At 42.8% G+C, this 21147-nt stretch overlaps 1 protein-coding gene across 1 annotated transcript in view; it reads right to left on the bottom strand.

Moving 5' to 3' along the window:
- The window catches only part of Foxo3 (forkhead box O3), a 121909-nt gene that overhangs the window by 17406 nt on the left and 83356 nt on the right, over positions 1–21147 (bottom strand). The window contains exon 3 of the mRNA XM_015499943.2: positions 137–1572. Within this exon, the coding sequence (XP_015355429.1) occupies positions 172–1572 (1401 nt within the window). The 3' untranslated portion in view covers positions 137–171. The remainder of the gene's footprint in view (positions 1–136; positions 1573–21147) is intronic.

Genomic DNA, 21147 nt, shown 5'->3' with positions numbered 1-21147 from the left:
CTTGCACGAAAATCACCAAGGTGAACTGGCTGGAAGCCATGTGACTGTGCATCACGGCTCCATGGTCCTCCACGTGAAGTTCAAAGTAAAGAGAAGACAGGATCCCTTTGCCCCCACCTAGTGACTGGGCACTGACCTGCTTTGCCCACTTCCCCTTTCCTCAGTGATCCTTCAGCCCGGCACCCAGCTCTGAGATGAGGCCTGCTTAGCACCAGTGAAGTTCCCCACGTTCAAACCAACAACGTTCTGTGTGGAGATGAGGGAATCAAAGTTAAAATCCAACCCATCAGCATCCATGAGTTCACTACGGATGATGGACTCCATGTCACATTCCAAGCTCCCATTGAACATGTCCAGGTCCAAGTCGCTGGGGAACTTCTCATGGCCCATGACAGGAAGGTTTGCACTAGTTGAGTACAAGGAGGAGCCTGAGAGAGAGTCCGAGAGGGTTTGCATAGACTGGCTGACGGGAGACTGCTGCTGGTGTTTGGCTGACCCAAGGCTGCTCGAGTCACTCAAGCCCATGTTGCTGATGGAATTCGACAAGGCACGGCTGCCACCGAGAGCGCCCTGGTTTTGGTGCTGGTGGTGGAGCAAGTTCTGATTGACCAAACTCCCCTGGTTAGGCTGGGCGGCGAAGGACATCATTGGGTCATTGCGAAGCATCACGTTGCGACGGGAGTTCTGGGCGGACACAGCGGTGCTGGCCTGAGACATCAAAGGGTCCGACTGGGTCATCATGACATCGCTGTGGCTGAGTGAGTCTGAAGTGAGCAAGTCTTGGAGTGTCTGGTTGCCATAGTGTGACATGGAAGAAAAGGTGGCTGGCTTGTTCTCTTGGATGGTCTGCATGGGAGACTGGCGCAGGGAGTTCAGAGATGACGGTCCAAACACCGTGCTATTATAAGAGCTGGTTGGAGAGCCCAGGCCGGAGCCCTTGGCGGTGTAGGGGAAGCTAGAGCTCCGCTGCATGAGCCCCCCGGTGGGTGATGGCTGGGACGATGGGAGTGTGATGTTATCCAGCAGGTCGTCCATGAGGTTGTCAGCCAGCCCGTCATTCAGATTCATGGTGCCCGCCATGTCAGTCAGCCGTGGCAGCTCCACAGTGCATGGCTTGCTCACAGAGGGTGACAGGCTGGCTGAGCTGCTGTAGAGCATGGGGGAGAGCGGCGCGTCATCGTCCTGGACGTCATCCAACTCTGTGCTTGCTAGGATGGGTGACAGGCGGCCGCTGACTGTGCTGGCATTGGAATTGGTGCGTGAGCGGAAGTCTGTCCATGCATCCAGCTCATCACTGCTGCGTGATGTGGGGCTGCCAGGCCACTTGGAGAGCTGGGAAGGACTGTCGTCTGCTGACTCTGGGGCAGCCTGCAGGGCTGCCTTCTTCTTGGCTGCACGGCCACGGCTCTTGGTGTACTTGTTGCTGTTGTCCATGGAAACAGCCCGTCGACGGGGGGCCTTCCCACTCTTCCCTCCATCGGGGTTGATGATCCACCAAGAACTCTTGCCAGTCCCCTCATTCTGGACTCGCATGAACCGACTGTGCAGCGACAGGTTGTGCCGGATAGAGTTCTGCAGAGAGAGAAGGGAAAACGGAGAATATGAGTTGGAATGATCCCAAACCGAGCATGCAGGAAAAAATAGTTAACCAGAATCCTCTTTTTTTTAAGGTCTCCTTGATTTCAAAGGCAAAAAAAGTCAAACATCTGCATGACCCTCCTTGACTTGGAATAAAATGACAACCTGTTAAATGTTAAATGGAAGGTATCAGATCTAGGAGGTGGGGAGAAATTTTCATATCCAGAAGATACTAGGAATGCATGAGTGCAATGACATTGTTTTCCTCAAATTCCTAAGTTTTATTGTCCTTTCTATAATTATATTTCCTATATTATAGTTCACACTTGTAATTTATTACCAGTCCCTCCCTGCACTCTGCAACAAACCTCTCTGGCTTTCCAAGGGTCATTAATCACCTGGGTGGCCATTTTATTCTCTTAGGGTCCCCTCCTACACTAGTACAGAGGCAGCCTGCTTATTCTTAATTACCTCTGTGGAATAGAAATAGTATGAGTTGTTACCTACCCTTCCTATGACTCCACAGTTTCCCACCTTATTATATAATACCTGGCAGGCATAAGAATGGCAGAGCAGGATTTTCTAGGTTGATGAAAGAACTAGGCAAGTCTGCCTTCTAGAAGAATCCAAATAATTTATATAGACACTCTCCCCTCAATGCAGTGTGGGTTGAGCTCAGTAAGTTCCTCTCAAAGAGCACACTATGAAAAGGGGGAGGACAAGTTAACTGTACAGTGGAGGACCTGACAGATCTTGGCCAGGTGATTAAGGTCACCATCAATGGGGGCAAGGCATGTGTGCAGCACGTGCCCGCCACGGGATGTGATAAAATGGCAATTTCTTTTGTGGTCTACCTTCCAAAACCCATAATCCCAGTTTAACCATGAGAAAAAAGACAAATCCCAATTAAGGAACAATTTACAAAGTGCCTGTTCAATACTCCTCAAAACTATCACATTTAAGAAGAACCTGAGGAGACATGACAGCTAAAGGTAATGTGGTATCCTAAAGGGGCTCCTGAAACAGAAAGAGGACATTAGGAAAAAATGAGAGAAATCTGATTAATGTACAGACTCCAGCCCTATCGATACTGGCTCATGAGCTGTGACTCATGGAACATCTATAACATCTATAAAATGTTAAGAATCGGGGAAACAGGATGTTGGGCATATGAGAATATCTTTGCAACTATTCTGTATATCTAAAACTTTTCTAAAATAGAAGGTCTTTTTTTTTTTTTAAAGTAGGGCAAACACCTTCAAAACCCTAATGACTGCACCCATCTTAAAAGAATCTTCATCCTGGCTTAGTGGATACACCCAGTTAACAGGGGTGACCCAGATTCAGTCCTATCTATGCCATTGACCAACCATGTGACCCTGAATAAATCATTTAATCCGTCTGCAAAAACTGCAGTTCACCATCTTCGTTGTTATGGCCCCAATAATATCCCAGCACCCTCCCTGCCAGGGATGATGTAATGATGACAGCTGATAATATACTTCAGAAGCCATTCACACTATGAAGTCAGGGTGTTCTTGCTGCTCTTATGAAGCATGTAGCTCATGGCTTGAGCAGTCTCATGTGTGGTTAAAAAAAGAGGAGTTGATGATATTCTCCACATCTGGAACAGCACCTGCAAGCCAGATGAGTTTTTATTTGCAAGATAAAAGATATCACCTGAGACTATATATTAAATATGAACGATCCTAGGGCTGGGGATGTGGCTCAAGTGGTAGCGCGCTCACCTGGCAAGTGTGCGGCCCGGGTTTGATCCTCAGCACCACATACAAAGATGTTGTGTCTGCCGAAAACTAAAAAATAAATATTGAAAAATTCTCTCTCTTTCTTTAAAAAAAAATATAGTTTAAAAAAAATATGAACGATCCTAAAAGTTACTTTTTAAAAAAAATTGGCAATCATCAACTGTATTTATACAGAAGATACAAATACATGTGTTCTACCAGAATGTTTTTAAAACACAGAAAGTCAAAGCCGGATTGTACCATAAGTAAATAACTCAAAATACTCAGAGTTTCCTATGTATGTTCCCATGCAAGAAGGGACTGCAGTTAGTTCAGACTGGACAATGAAAACTAACCACCATGGGTCACAAGTTGGCATTTCTACAATAGCCATCAGAATGCCCGAGAGAGAAAATGTGCAGCGTGCTGAGTATCTGAGGAAGTAAATGTTGCCCAAGAGACAGTAGATCTTGCTCCCCTTTTACTCTTATGGTTTTTAAAAAGAATAATGGCTTCTCTACTAATGGTTCAGAAGTTGCATTTCTTTACAAGTAGAACAGTTTCTCTATGAAATGAGTATGAATCATACTTCTGACACATATGGTTTGAAAAGCAGGTAAATGAAAGATGGCTCCACTCCTGTACTCAGGTGACTCAATGTATTCAATAAAATGAAAACAAGCTTCCGGGTAAAAAAAGGAAAGGTCTGTGGCTGGGGGGCAGCCAAGTGGTCAGCTCCCTAATTACCCCTATCCGGGCAGCCCCCTTCACTCTAGATGCTGGGAAGAGTTCACACCAACACCCAGAATTAACAAGAAGGAGCAATCTCAAGTATCCAACTATCCTCTCATTCAAGCAACAATATTTTAAAAATGTATTTTAGTTTCACCAATTCCAAACCTACTGAGAAAAAGAATGAAACATTTTATAGAACTTCAAAATTCTCCATATGAATTTTCTGATGGCCATTTATTACTATGACTCTGAACTCCAACAACATATAATTTTATGCAATTACAAGCTACAAGTGGTTGGATTTGGAGACAGACATTAAGCTTCTGTAAGGCATGTGGCAAAGGAGCTGGAACACCCACATGGAGGGCCAGAACCACAGGATGTCAGGGCAGGGAAGGACCATGAAGATCACCCACCAGTCCCTAATTGCAAGGGTAACAAATTGAGGACCTGCCAGATTATAGCATTGTCAGTTACAGAACTGTATGTAGTATTTAGGTTCACTGTCCCTAAGGCTAATCGACCTGCAGTTAGCAAATCAGTGCCCTAATTTTACATATGAAGGCTCAGGCTAAGATACATTAAATAACATGACAGAAGGCCCCACAGCTAGTGCCTAAAGAACCCAAACGGAAATTAGGTTTCTCAACTCTAAGCCAGTGCTTCTTTACAACCCTTCCAAGGCCTACCACCAAATTATTTAGAAGTCACCATTTAAATCTATTTGTGCTAACAGTTTAAGAGAAACATCTAAAGAAACTAACATTTATGAAAGATTTACAAAAGCATACTTATTACAGTTTTATTTATTAAATAGTTGGGAGTAATAATTTAGTGTTTTCCCACCAAAACATTATAGAGTCTGGCTGGGTGTGGTGCACAGTGTAATCTCAGTGGCTCAGGAAGCTACAGCAGGAAGATGGCAAGTTCAAAGTCAGCATCAGCAATTTAGCAACTTAGCGAGGCCCTGAGAAGCTTAGTGAGGTCCTGTCTCAAAATAAAAAATAAAAGGGGCTGGGGATGTGGCTCAATGGTTAAGAGCCCTTGGGTTCAATCTCCAGAACAAAAAAAAGGACGTCAGTCTGCCTCTCAGCAGAGCAAACCAGAGAGTGCAAGCCGACTCTGTAGCACATGCTTGCCTCATTTCAGGCAGGCAGCCACCACTGTACTCTGGAGCAGGTGACAGGGCTCTCACAAACCAATGCCAACTCCCACCAGCCCCCACAGCAAAGCCCACCTTATTAAATGGGTGATCTGTTTCAGTGTCCAATCTTTGCTCAACTCTCTCTTTAGAGGTTTATTAGCGACAGAAAACATTCCCTGAGGCTTATTATCTAGAGAATGCTCAAGACAGGTTTTTCCAGATACATTACTGAGACAACACAAACAAAAACTGGGCCACCACCACACTCGGAGTCCCCTAGCACAGCAGCCATCTATTCACACAGGTTGGCTACCCATTCATTTACAAAATCCACAATCTGAAAGTGGGGCATTGACGAAGGCCAACAAACACACCTCACCTATCCATTTCTGGTTCAAATGCCCCACGCCGTGCCAAGGTCAGAAGCCAGATATATATTCCACTGTTTTGCTCAGAGTTCAGAATTCTAATTACTAGCTTCTCTGCCTAAGTTTTGGAGAGGCAGGAATAGGAATGTTAGGTACATAAATACAGGCAAAATGTCAATACTACAGCATTTCTCTACACCTTCCCTGATAAAGATATCATTTTGCTCTTACCTTTCATTAAGATTTCAAATGGTCCCTTCCACACCTTAACCCCAGGAAAACTGCCATCAAAAATAGTCTATGGTTTTCTATGAATTCATATTCCTTTCAATCAACCGGTCTAAACTATTTTCCAATAGTTTGAAGATTGGGAGATGAGTTAATGAAGGAAGATTTGATAGAACTAGATCGATTTTTAAAAATCAGATCTAAATACATATTGTAAAACAGCCTATGAGGCAGACCAATGGTAATCTGCTAAAGAATTAGGGATGCACTCTCCCTAGGGATGAGTTATCTATTACCCACCAAAACTCCTACTGCTACAGCTCAGCCCATTCTGTCTTGTTTAATTATTATTAAAGAAGCTACCTCAACCCCAAACCATGGGAATAGTTCTAGTTATTTAAAATACTACTTAGCTGGGTACAGTGGTACACACCTGTAATCCCAGCAACTCAGGAGGCTAAGGCAGGAGGATGGCAAGTTTGAGGCCAGCCTTAGCAACTTATGAGACCCTATCTCAAAAGACTGCGGCTATAGCTCAGTAGTAAAGTGCCCCTGGGTTCAATCTTCAGTATATATATATAAAAAAAAAAAATCCACTAATCAGAAATCCAGATTCTGATGACTTTCAAGAAAACAAATATCTCTAGAAAGCAATTTAAACTTCAAGGACAAATACACCCAATTTCCCCCAACTTGGACCCAAGGATTTATAGAACCTTTAAAGTAATTCTATCACAATGTGTCTAAAAAGAGAGAGCAGAGATAAAAATTTGATGGGGAGTATTCTTATGTCAATCTTCTACCAAGTGATTTATGCTGAAACAGCCCATCCACTGGGGTAGAAACCTATTAGGTTAATTAGTAACAACCGGCAAACCTGTGCGCTCTATGACTGCAGCTGCAATTAGAGGCACAACCCTTCACTGAGGCATGGGCAGCAGGTGCACGGAGGCTGATGCGTGACGGAATTCACGTCTCAGTCATGCCGACTGCATTGTGTCGCCACTGCCTAGAGATTCCTTGCTTGGCCCACCTTGAAGCACTCAGCATAAAAATGACTGCACTTATCAGAATCTGGTAATTAGTTTTCTTGCTATGACAAACATTCGAGTTTTCTATTGCATGACACATTTATTGCAGAAGCTAATGTGTCCATGCCCCCTACATATATTCAGTTGGTTATGAAAACAGATGGACCCAAAACAAGATAAAGTTAGGTTTCAAAGAGAAGCTGCCTGAAATGAAAGAGTATTCCACCAAAAATGTGCAAAGTGGCTAACTCAACATGCACAGTTCTAGAGGCCAATGCAGAAAGACGGCATGATGTTGAAGACCTCGGGCTTTGATGTCATCCGTGTGTGTCCGTGTGGCTCTGGCATTTGCCTGCAATCTGAACTTCAGTTGTCCCTTTGGAAAAGGGAAGATTAAAATGCTCTCTTCTACGGCTGGGATCGCTGGGAAGATGAAGCGAACCGCTGCAGGCACACCCCTCCGCAGACCGCCGGGCACAAAGACGCTCTCAGCCGCTGCAGATCCCACACATGGAAGCCGTGACGTCACAAACGTTCACTGACTGTTTTCCGAGCATCATCCACTTGAAGCCAAAAGGTGAGAGGGTGGTTCCTTCCAAGAAAGGACTGTAAACTTTTTGAAGTATTTCAAAGGTACCGTGCCAGCTGGGATTAACTGGAAATTTCTTGACTGTTGCTACCCTACATCCGCTTCAGCCCCTTCCAAGCCATGTTTACCTTGTGGAGACTTGTCCACTAACCCAGACACCAGCTGCATGTGCTTCCCCTGGAACACAGAGAGGGTTTTGTCTGGAAGCAACATGTGGTATCAATTTATCTTTCTCAGCAACAAGAAATCTACTCACTTTAAAAATAAAAAAGGAGTTGTGTAATTTAACTCTTAAAAGACCCTGCTTAATTTTTTTTTAATAGAAAAAATGAGAAAGGGGTGAGGGTTGTCTTTTTCTAGGCTGTCTGGAGAGCAACAAAATGACTTATGGCTGTCAACTCCAAAGCCAGGCTCACCACTTCCCCCCCCAGGCAACTGCAGGTGTCTCCTGGTCTGCGAAGGGAATTCAAGGGGAAGGACTGCCTTTCAATGCAGGGCGCACCTGCTGTTTGAACAGGACCAGCATTGCAAGTATTTCTACTCACGTGTGGGCAATGACAACTCACAACAAGGGGCCAAACTCCTGGATTCTAAAACATGCACCTGCTGAACTACAGATGAAGGAGGTTTTGAGAACAGCCCGCTGGAAAGAACGAGTCACAGGGAGACTCGGAGATCTGTGTGCCAGAGAGCAAGGCAAAGACAGCTTCAAGCGAGGGCCTGGACAGGGGCCTTTGTTTTTGATGACTGGCAGTTCTCTGGACTAGGCCCTTGACTTCTCTTCAGTAGTAGCTCATCCTGGCTGCCCATTAGAAGCACCTGGGGAGACTTGAATCACTGACACCCCAATCCCAGAGTTTCTGGGTCAATTGGTGTGGTAAGGCCTGCACACAGATGCATTTTTACAGCTCCCCAGATGATTCTAAAGTGCAATTAAGGCTGAAAACCACTGGAAGATTCCTCTAACACTCCACAGACTGAGATGTGATTCCAACTTAGTGATACCCAGTCTTTTCCAGGTTTGAGGACATAGCTCAGTGATCAAGGTCCTGTGAGTCCAACTTTCCACCACTGAGAATTGATAAGGGTAAGAACTGGGATCAGAAATTAAAGCTGTGATTATATGAGCAGAGTAAAGTGGAGAGTTAAAGCAACTGGTTCAGACAATTGAGATCCATATCTTTTTCTTTAAAAGTGATAAGGTCTAAGGAAGGACTGCCGACCTTTCACTGCCTTCTGGACAGCTGCCCGCTTTGATACAGGCTGAAGGAGGTGGCACTGAGTCAGTAATTGATCCTATGATTTTCTCAGACATTGCTAGAGTCTTAATTCTGAGCTAACTACTCTCTTCCACTGGACCTTTTCTACTTTGGGATGTGTTCTTTAAAAGCAGATACAGAAAGTAGGGTAGCATAAAGCAACTTGAAATCAGAAAACTATTATTTCAGGGCTGGGGATGTAGCTCAGTGGTAGAGTGCCTGCCTAGCATGTATGAGGCCCTGGGTTCAATCCCCAGCAACATACACACCTACACAATTATTATTTCATATGCAATGCCGTCTATGGAGGCCAAAAATAAGCCTTCCACATTGAGAAGTGTAAACAAGCCTTAAAAGATTGCACAATCAACTTTGATATAAGAAGCTCCAGTCTAGCTCTACTCTTAAAGCTCTTAAAAGTTTAGATCATTAAGGAACTTTTTTTTTTTTTTTTTTTTTTTTAATGACGGTGTTCTAAAACAAATGTTGTTGGGAACTTGTCTGAGGATTAAATTTCCAGCTAAAATAAGATTTTCCTGTTAAATTTGCTGACAATAATTCTCTACTCACAGAGGTCTCCTTTGGACACCAGCATTTAAGTTTTCATGCAGTAAGCAAATGTGACAGGTTCTGGTCTCTCATTAGGAAGAATAAAATAACTACCTGGTGATCAGAATAACGAATCCATTTTCTATCCAAGCAATCCTAGCCTTCCCTAGGGAATAAATGACTGGGCAATTTATCCTGCCCCCCAGAGAAATCCTAAATGGGAAGTAAGTTCTTCTGAATAACATGGAAAGATGGAAACTACTCTATTGTAGACAGTTTTGTTGAGTTTTCCAGTGTGGATTTTATTTTCAACTTTTTTTTTTTCCCCTCTCTCCACTTAGCAATCTTCTTTTCAAGCTCTTCCACAGCTGTTTCTACTCTTGGAGGGCAAGAGGGAACATTCCATTCCTCACAGCCAAACCTGCACTTCCGGCACACACAGAACCCTGGCAGCCATGCACCTCTGCCCACACCCACTTGCTGAAGCACCCTCCCCTGGCCCTAGGCCCTCCTCCTCCTGCTCCTTCTGCCCACAGACATAGGAAGCAGCAGCTATGCTCTTGCAGTCAATGACAAGACACTCCTCAGAAGGCAGCCTAAAACTGGAGAAATCTGCTCAGGTTCTCTCCTGATGTAACTGAATCTGTTTGCTCATCTCAGCAAACACATGCTCCTGGGATCCCCTTTTAAGACCATGCACAGCTAGCCATATATAGAGGAATTACAGAATAGTCTTGAAACTCTGCAAAGTAGAACAGAAAAGGTTTTATAACTCATTCACTTAGATTAAAAAAAAAAAAAAAAAAGCCTGTACTTTTTTCCATTTTGAAAACTTGTGTGTGTGAAAATGGAGTGTGTGTGTGGGGGAAACAGGCTTACACACCCAGAAATTTCAGAACAAATCAGAGAATTTGGAATCATTTTCATGACATTAGAGCAGAGATCAGGGCAGGGAACTCAGTAAAACGTAATGCTGGGGGAAATGGAGAGGTAAAACCCAAAAGTAGCCCAGAATTCTTGGTGAAAGGAAATAAGAACCAAAGAACTCCAGGGCCACACCTGAATTCAACAGCTAGATTTCCTGGCCTTGAGGTGCAAACATAATACCACCCAGAAACACAGCATTAGTCCCAGTGTCTGGATTACTGTGCCAATTGAGGGGAAAGTGCTGAGAGTACAAAAGATGGAGGGATGGATTGATCCATCCATCCAACTATCCACCCATCACTGGCCTTGTTTTATAACATAAGGGAACAGAAGAAGTCTGTATTAAAAAACAAAACAAAACAAAACAAAGTGAGCTTTCAAACCAGATACCAAATGAAACCATATCCCATGTCGCATATGACCTTAGCATTTTATAATGGCATTGGCACATAGTTGGTGTTTAAAATTTTCATTTAATCAATGAATTAGTGGGCAGGGGGTAGGAGCCACAAAATAGACCTGAATTGTACTCTGAAATGAGATGTGATAAGACATATGACCAATGTCCTTACTTGACTGAAGATGGAAGAAAGTTTCCACAATTAAGACTGAAGCAGCATTTAGGTTCAAGTTGACAAGCCTCACCCTGGGTATCAAAACACAATAAAGTTTAGGGCTGGGGTTGTGGCTCAGCGGCTGAGTGCTCACTCGCCTAGCACATGTGAGGCCCTGGGTTCGATCCTCAGCACTACATAAAAATGAAATAAGTAAAATAAAGGTACTGTGTCCAACTACAACTAAAAAATAAATATTAAAAAAATGATATATTCTAACATGTAGGCTTAGGGTCCTCTATAATAAATAAGGGACAGTAAGAAGAGCAAAATGATAGTGTGCAGACTATTCAATGGAGGAGAAGATACTGGATCCATTCAGGATAAAGGGTTGACTCCCTGCCTAGCCAGGGATGTCACCCGGCCCTCATGCTTGGTAATGAGGCTGGCTCAGAGTCCTCAGAGGTACATTCAAAAACACATATAACACACCCTGTTTCCAAGTCTCCTCCAAGGAAGCACATAGGTAAGAAGGGAAGTCCAAAAGGGTCCATTTTGCCAGTAATACCATCTAGGAGGCTGAGGCAGGAGGAAGTTTTAGATCAGCCTCAGCAACTTCACAAGACCCTGTCTCAAAAGAAAAAATAAAAAGGGTTGGGTATGTGACTCAGTGGTTAAGCACCCTTGGGTTTAATCCCAGGCACCAAAAAAAAAAAAAAAAAAAAGTCCATTTCACTTGAAGAAAGTTAACATATCTGGACCACTGCTCTGTACCTGACAAATATGATCTTATTTCATTTTCTCCACAAGCCTGTTGGGAGGAAACTGAGCTGCAGAAAGGTTAAGTGACTTGTCCAGTAGGTGGTGGTGCCAGAAATCAACCACAAAGCTGAGACTGGCCCTGAAGTTCTCGCCATGGCACTGTGTGTTCCCCTCTGGAGTCAAACTGGTGTTGGTGGGACACCACTAAGAGGTGACCAAGAAACGTGACACTCCAAAGACTTCAAAATCTATGTGATCGAATTAAACATACTGCTCATGTTCCCTTGGGATTATGAAAGGTGAGAAAACAAGCCACGAAGCAGGATTTATTGGACCCAGAGCTGCCCATCTGCCAAAGCTATTTTTCTTTCTTTCTTTCTTTTCTTTTTTTTTTTTTTTTAAAGAAACAGCACCCTTTCCCCCTTAGACATTTCAAAAAAGGGACACTCCTGGCATCACCAACGCAGGAGGTGACCAACATGATTATAGCCATAGATGGCTAAGCATCCAGCCTTCCTTGGTGACATGTCCCGAGGCTTCTGTGCTCAGGGAGAATTAGATCCTGACTGGGTCAAGGCGGTATTACCTGGCTTCCCTGGCGGGCCTCTTGAGGCCATCCAACAGCTGGCACCATGCTACATACAGAGGCTCGAATCGGAGACCTCAGGGGTATGTCTGGTGGTGCCCTGGACCTTGCTATTATGAGGTTTAATCTGAAACAGGGACTGGACTCTATACTATTTAAAACATGTAATTAGTCTATTACTGTGCCAGAAAAGATTAGCTTGCTTGAAAACTATGTGAATCTTAAAATATGATGTCTTTTGCCTGCCAACTGACAGCACGATCGGATGCTTCTGTTTAACCTCAATCAAAAACTCTGGTAGGAACCGCTCTGGGGTTGCATCTGCGTGCTGTTTTGTTATTTGTCTTCTGGCATCAAAACCTGCAGCAACAGAAACCACCGACAATGCAAGCACATTAAGGGGATGGATGTGGAGGTGTTAAGTGGGTGAAGGAAGCAGCGAGTTTGACATCCAAAATCTGGGAAAACTGCTTTTCTGTTCTTGGTTTACAATCGCTCCCTTCGCATGAAATTTCCTGGCTTTAGTATCACATATACAAACACAACTGTTTCCAGCTCTTCAGATGTTACGGCTCAGAAAAACCGTTCTTTTTTGCCTTGTTATTTCAAGAGCAACCAATTTCTTTTTGGTAGCTATGGAATATATGCCAATGTGTGGGCACAAACAGCTCCACACAGGCACACACCCTGGAAAGATCGGGAGGGATAGAAACACGTTTCTGAGCTAGGGAATGAAAGTTTGGGCTCGTATTTACAAAACAGACAAGTGTGCAGAAAATCAGAAGCAGCCTATCTGCCAAGTGTCAGTGTTAATTATCCTCAACAGTCACCCTAAATCAAGGTGTTACTGGTGAAAGAAGCTGAGAAAATAAGTGAAGGCCACATACCAGAATATCTCCTGTAGGCCACTAGAAACGAAACCACCTGTGTACTTTATTTTATTTTTTTAAATGGGAGAGCTCGACATGGTCAGTTCTGCAAATGACTCAAGCCAACAGTACCCTCTGTCTCCTCCACACCCCCCTGAAATTCAGCTAATGTGAGCCTCCTGAGGAACCTTCTCTACCCTCATAACCTCCTCTTCATGAGTGCTATTTCACTATCCTGGTTTTACAAGATAGTTTCTTGTTCAAAGCCACAGGATGCAGAAGTGGCTGATGACCAATATGATGATATTGCCAACTCTGAAGTAAATCAACCATTTACCTCAGGACACTCCTGGGTGCCAACTGCACACAGGTGAGCACCAGGCAGCTTGAAGGTTCGCATAAAAGGATCAAATACGGAAAGGGCATTTCCACTGACTTCAGAACCAGGCACTCACTCCATTTTTCTGAAAAAGCTTCTACTGGGCCACCCAGATACGTATACATTTTTTAACCTAAAATCTAGCATGTTCTCAAATGTGAAATATTAGGATGTTCCCTGAACTATGATGCATGAAGCAGACAAAACACACATGGGATAAACCAGCTTTTAAAGGCCACAACAGGAATATAATATTTTAGTGTTAATATGTGCTAAGCTCTAATCTACCTTGCGTACACTGACAGGTAAGCCTGAAAACACTGGAAAGCACTTGCCAGCATTAATAGTGTGATATATACTACCCAAAGGGCAGGAGGAACAAAATTAGCTGGCAAGGATAGTCACCAAAGAATCTCTAAAAGCTAAACACACCGTAGTAGGAGTGGAAAAATGCCTGTAACTAAGTGCTCCAAGACTAAAGGAATTTAGAGACAGTTCTTTCAGACCCTGTTTGTGGTTGAAATAGAACAGTCTAAGTAGAGAAAGAGGTTAGAGGATGGGAAGGAGCCCCCTCCTCAATCAGCAGGTGTGACAGTATACCAGGGCTCACTGGTTCATTAGCCATCAGTGATCCTAAGGACATTCCTGAGAATGCAGAACCCCTAGCTGTATAATTGCTTCCTTGGTGGAGTCCGACTTGGCAGGTTAAACCTTAGATCCTCTCCCCCATCTTCCTGAAGCCCAACATCTGGGCCTCCTGAAGTTCCCAACTCTTTCCCCTTAAATTGTTCATTTACTAACAGAAAATGTGTTGGGCTAACTTGTGACCAAGTACGGGGTCTTCCTCTGTCTTAAGGAGTCACTGCACATGTGTGGAAAGGAGAATGAGAATAACCCCTGCACATCAAGACAAGGGAGCAAAAACAGACAGCAAGAGATGTTGTGAAGCCAGGCAGTGATGCTGCATGTCTGTAATCCCAGTGGCTCAAAGCCAGCCTCGGCAACCCAGCAAGACCCTAAGCATTTCAGGGAGACTTTGTTTCTAATAAAATACAAAAAAGGGGGTTGGAGATGAGACTCAGAGGTTAAGTGCCCCTGGGTTCAATTCTGGTACCAAAAAAAAAAAAAAAAAAAGATGCTGTGAGCTATTTTCAGGTTCAAAGGTATCTTCAAGTAACACACTTCTAACTATCTGAGGCATTACATGAGACAGTATTACCCTGTTATTAGCCATCTCTCCAGAAAGGAGTCCATCAGGTTCTTTCAAATAGCTACCACCTCAGTAGCCTCCAAGTCAGAACTGACAGCTGAGTCCTAATGGTAATCTGGGGATAGAAAGGGCAGCGAGGCTACCAGCTTCTTTAAAAAGTAACACAATCATGTTGGAGGACAATTTTCCCAGGGTCTCTTGTATTTCTATTTTTCTTACAAGCAAATTACAATGACCCTTTGCTCTGGACTATCTTTCAAGGATATCTGCATTTGCACAGTAAACAGCCTTGAAAGATAAATGATAGTGGGTGTCTCCTCCCAGAGCAAAGTACAGGCATGCTTTTCGCCCCTTAGATTTAGGAAATCCCTAAACTCAGGGGTTCTGGACAACCCACCCATGTGCAGCCATCAACCTGGGCCCACTCATGCTACCCCTGTGGGACTTGGGTCAAGGGAGGGAATGATGCAAAACATGCTGCTGCTGAGCCATGAGGAGATGAAAAATCCCTATGCCTCTGACCCAGAGGCCTGTGGCTGGCAGGGTCCAATCTCAGGCCCCAGCAGTTCATGAGAGTTCTTGACAGTTCTTGACAGTCCACTGCTTCTACTTGTGGACTGCTCACAAGTCCTTAACTGCAAACAATGACACTGGGAAATACTTCTCCAGCCAACTTTTCCCTACCCTTTCATAAATGAGAAGGAACCAAGATAATAGGATGCAGAAGGAAAGGGGCTACCAGCAGGAGAGGCAGACATACAGACATACATACAATGTTCCTGCAACTGAACATTCTGACTGGCCATTGATGAGGACCATTAAGGTTTTCGGTAGCAAGCCAGGAATAAGAGGTGGGGAAAACAGGAAGGTCCTCATTTTGCTTCAATTCATCTGCTTCAGTCACAACTGTTTCCAGTGGTTGCTCAGGGTTGTGGTTCACTTAAGAATAGAGTGGAGCAAGCTGTAGGGTTGATTTTCTCTTATCAGACACAAGGGCAGACAGCCTTATGTGCACCCCTCCCCACCTTCCTGACTCCTGGGATGCCCCATCGCAAGCAATTCTTGCTATTGCACTTGCTGAGTTTCTGCAGGGTCCAGATGCATTAGAGAGCAACTCTGGGCCATTCTCATGGGAAGAGTTTCTCTTTAGTCCTTGACTAGTCTGTGGGCTGCCCTCCATTTAACCATGGTGGAGATGTTTTCAGGTCTTTGGCCTGGCCACAGCGACTCTGTCCCTATAACGTGTCACATATGTGGAGACCTAGGATTCCCTCCTCTTCCCACTTGAGCTCTCCCACATAGTTTTTTCTTCTGGTAGTGTTCAGGAGCTCTGAACTATAAAAAGGGAAACAGACCGGGCAATTCCCATGAACCAAGAACAAACATATGTGATACACATTTATATACTCTCTACAAGTTTCCAAAAGAAGAGAGTTCATTTTCTAGCTTATTAACTGGGAACCAGGAGTCTTTGCTCAAAGTACAAAAAAAAACTTAACATGATTGCATGCGCCACGGTTTTAACTACTGATTTAAGCCAGACATTTTCTGGTACAGAGGAAATTAGTATTTTCTTTTCCCTCCCCTTTCCTCTTGGATAACCTACTTCTATTTTGGCAAAAGGAAGAATATATTTACTATGGTGTTCACATGCATCTACACGTCCAATGCCTCTGGACCCAAACTGGATTGTTGCCACGTGGCCAAATAATGTGCTCTTTGAGAAATAATTATCAATTAGAATGCTATAAAATGGGCCAGCAGTTGCACTCTGTTCATGCTGTGTGGTATTTTGGCCACCAAACACAACAAGGTTTCTTTGGTTAGTCTTTACATCAATCAGAAAATTACTTTAATTTGCTGTGATGCTATTTGTGGACCTACATGAAAAGGAATTCAGATATCCAGGAGGATATTAGGGCCAACCCATTCCACTTGGGCAGCAGGTCACCAGCATAGGCACTCCAGATACCAACAGCATACAAGAACTCCAGCCTGGGCTGGGTGGGCAATGCCTGCAGGAATAGAGTAACAACTCACAAGTAATCAATTTTTAGTGCTTTCAGTCTAGGGTAGCTGCCAAAACAATTTAGTAAAAGCCTTTTTTTTTTTTTTTTTGGTACTGGTGATTGAACCCAGGGCACTTAACCACTGAGCCATATCCCAGCCCTTTTTACTTTAAGACAGGGTCTCACTAAGTTGCTTAGGGCCTAAGTCACGAAGGCTGCCCTCCAATTTACAATCCTCCTGCCTCAGCTTCCCCAGCTGCTGGGATTATAAGGCATGCACAATCATGTCCAGCAAAAGCTGTTATTTTAAAAATACCAATTTAAGCTACAGTGAAACATTCTTACAGTTTTCTGTCTACATCAATAAGTGAAGTTTAAAAATAGGAAACAAGGTCTAAGATCTAGATACCATTTGGACTTAAAAAAGTCCTGTGGCTTATCCTCCATGTGACAGCTCTTTTTTACACTCTATTTAGGGATGATTATTAAAATATTTCTTGGAGGGACAAAGTGCATAAAATATGAAAAAGGTCTCATGAGATCATATATAAGGAAACTGGAAAGAGTTAACTTATTAAGTTCCAAGTTTTAAGTTCTGTGAATATTTCTTTTTTTAACTTAAACATCAATATTTTTTCTGTGAAAATTTCATTATAATCTACATAGGTGCATGAAAATAACAATCTAGAGTCCATCATATTATTATCATTAACAAATATTGTCACTAATTATTCACCTACAACTCTTTTCAAAAGAATGGAACTATAAAAACACAGATTTTGTTTCAAATTTACCTAAGTGATGTATTTGTTGCTCAATTTAAGTTTTTCAGGTGTTCCATAATGGGACAATGGAACAAAATAAACAAGAAAAAGAATGAAAGCTCAACCCTGTCTGTCTCTTATCTTGGAGATGCCTGGCATACAGTGAACTCCTAACTCTTTTATTTTCCTAAAAGAGTACATTAATTCTTTACTTTCTCCTTTGAACTCAACCATGCCAAGTGAGGTCAGCATCTGCAAACATCCAGAAAGGCCATCACGAAAGGGGGGATACTCACTGTTCCCAGATTCTCCTTCTTCAAGGAAACCCAGGTTTCACTTTTAAAGTCATTTAAATAAATCTAACACCTCAGAAGCTTCTAGAAGTGCAAAATGTAGACATTAAGAGTTCTATAATAAGTCACTCTCAAGCTTCAAGAGGATTACACAATTCAAATACAGAAGTAGAGAATATTTTATTTTACTTCTAATTAAGACTGAAGATATTTTCAATAGCTGGGAAAATGAACATTTGAATTCATTGGTGAGAGTATCAAATAGGTATGAGTTTTTTGGAGGCTTGTTTATCAATATCTATTGGTATTTAAAATGTACAGAACCTTTGACTTACTGGAACATACCATTCCATTCTCCTCTTGTTTCTTACCAACAGAATGCTGATTTTTAGCTGGGTCCAGAAAGAGACTACTCCCTAGACTTTCTTGGAGTAGAATATGGTCGTGTGACTGAGCAGAATGACATGGCAATGGAAGAGGTCCCTGGAATTTTCAGGAAGACCAAAGGCAGCTGACTTGCGTGAGAGGCAAGTCCCTTTTGACCTGTACCTGGATAGACTATAAGGGGACCTTGAGGATAAAGGCCAGCTGCTGAGATGAAAGGAAGAATATAAAAGGAGACCAATCCTAAATCACTTCCTGTAATGGACTTACTGGTCCTAGACATAAAATTGTTTGTGCATGTGTGTGTATGTGGGGAGGGTGTCCTTATGCTCTGGTCTTGAATTCCTGGGTTCAAGTGATCCTCCTGCCTCAGCCTCCTGAGTAGCTAGAACTATGATGTGTACTACCATGCCCAACTCTGGATATCACTTATATGAGGATAATTCACTATTATATTTGGATATTCTATTACACTATTTAAACCTAATCCCAATAGACGTAGCAATTCTACTTTTAGGAATAAATTTTATTGATATAAGCATGTGGTAGCTGTGTGTATACTTTGTGTATACATTAGACTCAAAACAAAAATAGCTAATTATGAGTTCAAGTATTAACAATGGTGATGAGAGGTTTCTGCTCATATTAAGATAATGCAACAGAAACATGGAGCAAGAAAGGGATTTATGGGCTGGGTGTGGTGCGTATGCCTATAATCCCAGAGACTTAGGAGGCTGAAGCAGGAGGATTACAAGTTGAGGTCAGCCTCAGCAACTTAGCAAGGCCCTAAGTGACTTGTCTCAAAAAAATAAATAGGGTTGGGAATGGAGCTCCATGTAAAGTGCCACTGGGTCCAATCTTCAGGAACAAAAAAGAAAAAGAGAAAGAAAGGCCTTTATGGGCCTACCCCCACCTACTCTAACGTACGTGTCATCAGGCACTTGAAAGTGCTTTTCAACCATGACTGCGTAAGCACTGAGCACTGTCATCCTCCCATTTTATGAGCTGGCAGGGCAGGCTATAATCTTCCTGGCTCCAGAGTTTTACAAGTTCTGATGTGGAGGCCACTAAAGGACAGAGGCTCAGCACATTTGGAAGTGAAGAGGCTGTGATACAGGGAGGTCTTTAACATTCTTGTTATAGATCGACTTGGATTTCAAGAGAAAAAGCACTTTTGGGGATTCAAGATATAAAAATAAATCATGGGCAAGATGGCCTGGAGCGAGACTGTGGTCCCAACTTTTACGGTAACGGAATATTTAAGACTATTTCTACAGATCATGAGAATTATATCTGGGCCACTGTCTTAGTAATAATTTTCACATAACTATCAGAAAACAACCCCAATGGCCAGGGAGTCCAGAATACCCAGGACACAGCCTGACCCCATAACCTGCACAAAGGCTTCCGCTCTTGGGACTGTGTTCTGGCTGTAAGAGAAATGTGAAATGAGCAGGCAGAAAGGAGGTCTCAACTCAAGCCCAGAAATCCATTCAAGTCTAGAAAACAGAAATGTTACCCAATAAGAAACTGAATAGTCTTATATCTTGATGTTATGGGACAGCACCCACTAAGAATATCTTATAAAAAAAATTCTATACTCCCACTGAGCTAAAATGTGGTTAGCTATCCTTCTCTAAAATGAATATTCAAAAATCAGGAAATGAGTAAATAAGAAATCTGTCACAGAAATATTTCAATATTCTGAATAATGAACGTTACACAAGAATAAAGACTTTATTGCATTAAGATGCCATGACTGTCTCAGTTTTTCACGTCTATAGGGTATTTATGAGAAATGGCCTCTCTTGCGCTGGGACTATAACTCAAGTGGTAGAGTGGTTGCCTAGCACGTGTGAGGCACTGGGTTCAATCCTCAGCACCATAAATAGATAGATAGATAGATAGATAGATAGATAGATAGATAGATAGATAGATAGATAGATAAAATAAAGGTATTGTGTCCACCTACATCTAAAAATATATAGATATATTTTTAAATGGCCTCTCTGAAATCCTAGTAACCAGGGTAGCATTATGAATGTTTAACTCTGCTGCCTAATTTACTCAATATGTAAGAAAGACATGCTGAAAAAATAGCTATCAATATTCTTAGCTAGGTATGCACTTGCTGGGTTGTAGTTGTTGAATGTAAAAACATAGCCAACCCTAGAAGAAAAGATGGCTTCTTCAGAGGAAGAGGTTATTTAATAACTAATATTTTATATTATATAGATTGTACTGACAAATACTATATAGTAATTCCCATGTGTGAGATGAAAAAATTTGTTTCAGAGTTTTAACTGTCCTCCCAACATCTTTTAACTCTTTCTTGATAAGCTGTCAAGTCCACTCCTGGCACTACATAAATAAACCTTTAAGGTCTTGGCTCGCTGAAGCTGGCCTCGTGGCCTGGACACCCCTGCTGCAGGGGAAGGCCTGGAGCCAGGCCTGCCAACTTTTTTGGTTTTTCTCATGAAACTCCAGCACAAGGCTGAGTACTTCATAGACACTACTTTTCATTCGACTATCACCACACTAAAGGGAATAAAAAAAAAAAAAAAACCCTCCAAATCACAATAAATGTTTAATAGGGTAAACTGTTTGGGAAAGTGATTTTATTTTATTAATATTTTTCCTTTGGCATAAATATCTCACATTCAAGTTCCAATTTCCTTTGGTGTGGGGATGTGCGAAAAGCATCCAAGATGTAGAACCTGGCACTTACGTGAGTCTTCTGATCATGAACTTTGAGGAGTACATGATTTCGGGGTGACCGTGGCACAGTTCCATAGAAGACATGCCCTGGTGTAAGGGCTAAATCTGTCGGCAAGCCAGTGTAAGGGGAAAAAATGAAGGTGCAGCCAAGTCCCCTAGCTCAGCTGAACTGTGAGGGCTGGAGCAGTGGAGGAAGACCTGGAGGGGCCTCACAAACCTTCAGTCATTCAAACAGGTTTTTACTGAAGTCTTCCTGTACCAAATGTACAGGGAGAAAAGAAAACATGAAGGTTCTCTTTGAGGCCTGGTAGGAGATCGGGGCCCGCAAAAGAGAATGGACAAAAGCTGAGGCAGGAGGGGAGTGGTGATCATGCCTAGGGGTACACAGTGAGTCAAGGAGCAAGCAGTCATCACTGAAAGATCTAGAAAGACTAGGAGATGGAAGAGTATCCAGGAGCTTTGGCAA

Source organism: Marmota marmota, unplaced genomic scaffold (genome assembly GCF_001458135.2).
Source record: "Marmota marmota marmota unplaced genomic scaffold, marMar, whole genome shotgun sequence".
NCBI lineage: Eukaryota > Metazoa > Chordata > Mammalia > Rodentia > Sciuridae > Marmota > Marmota marmota.
Note: the sequence above shows the minus strand (reverse complement) of the source record. Positions and strands in the feature narration are given on the sequence as shown.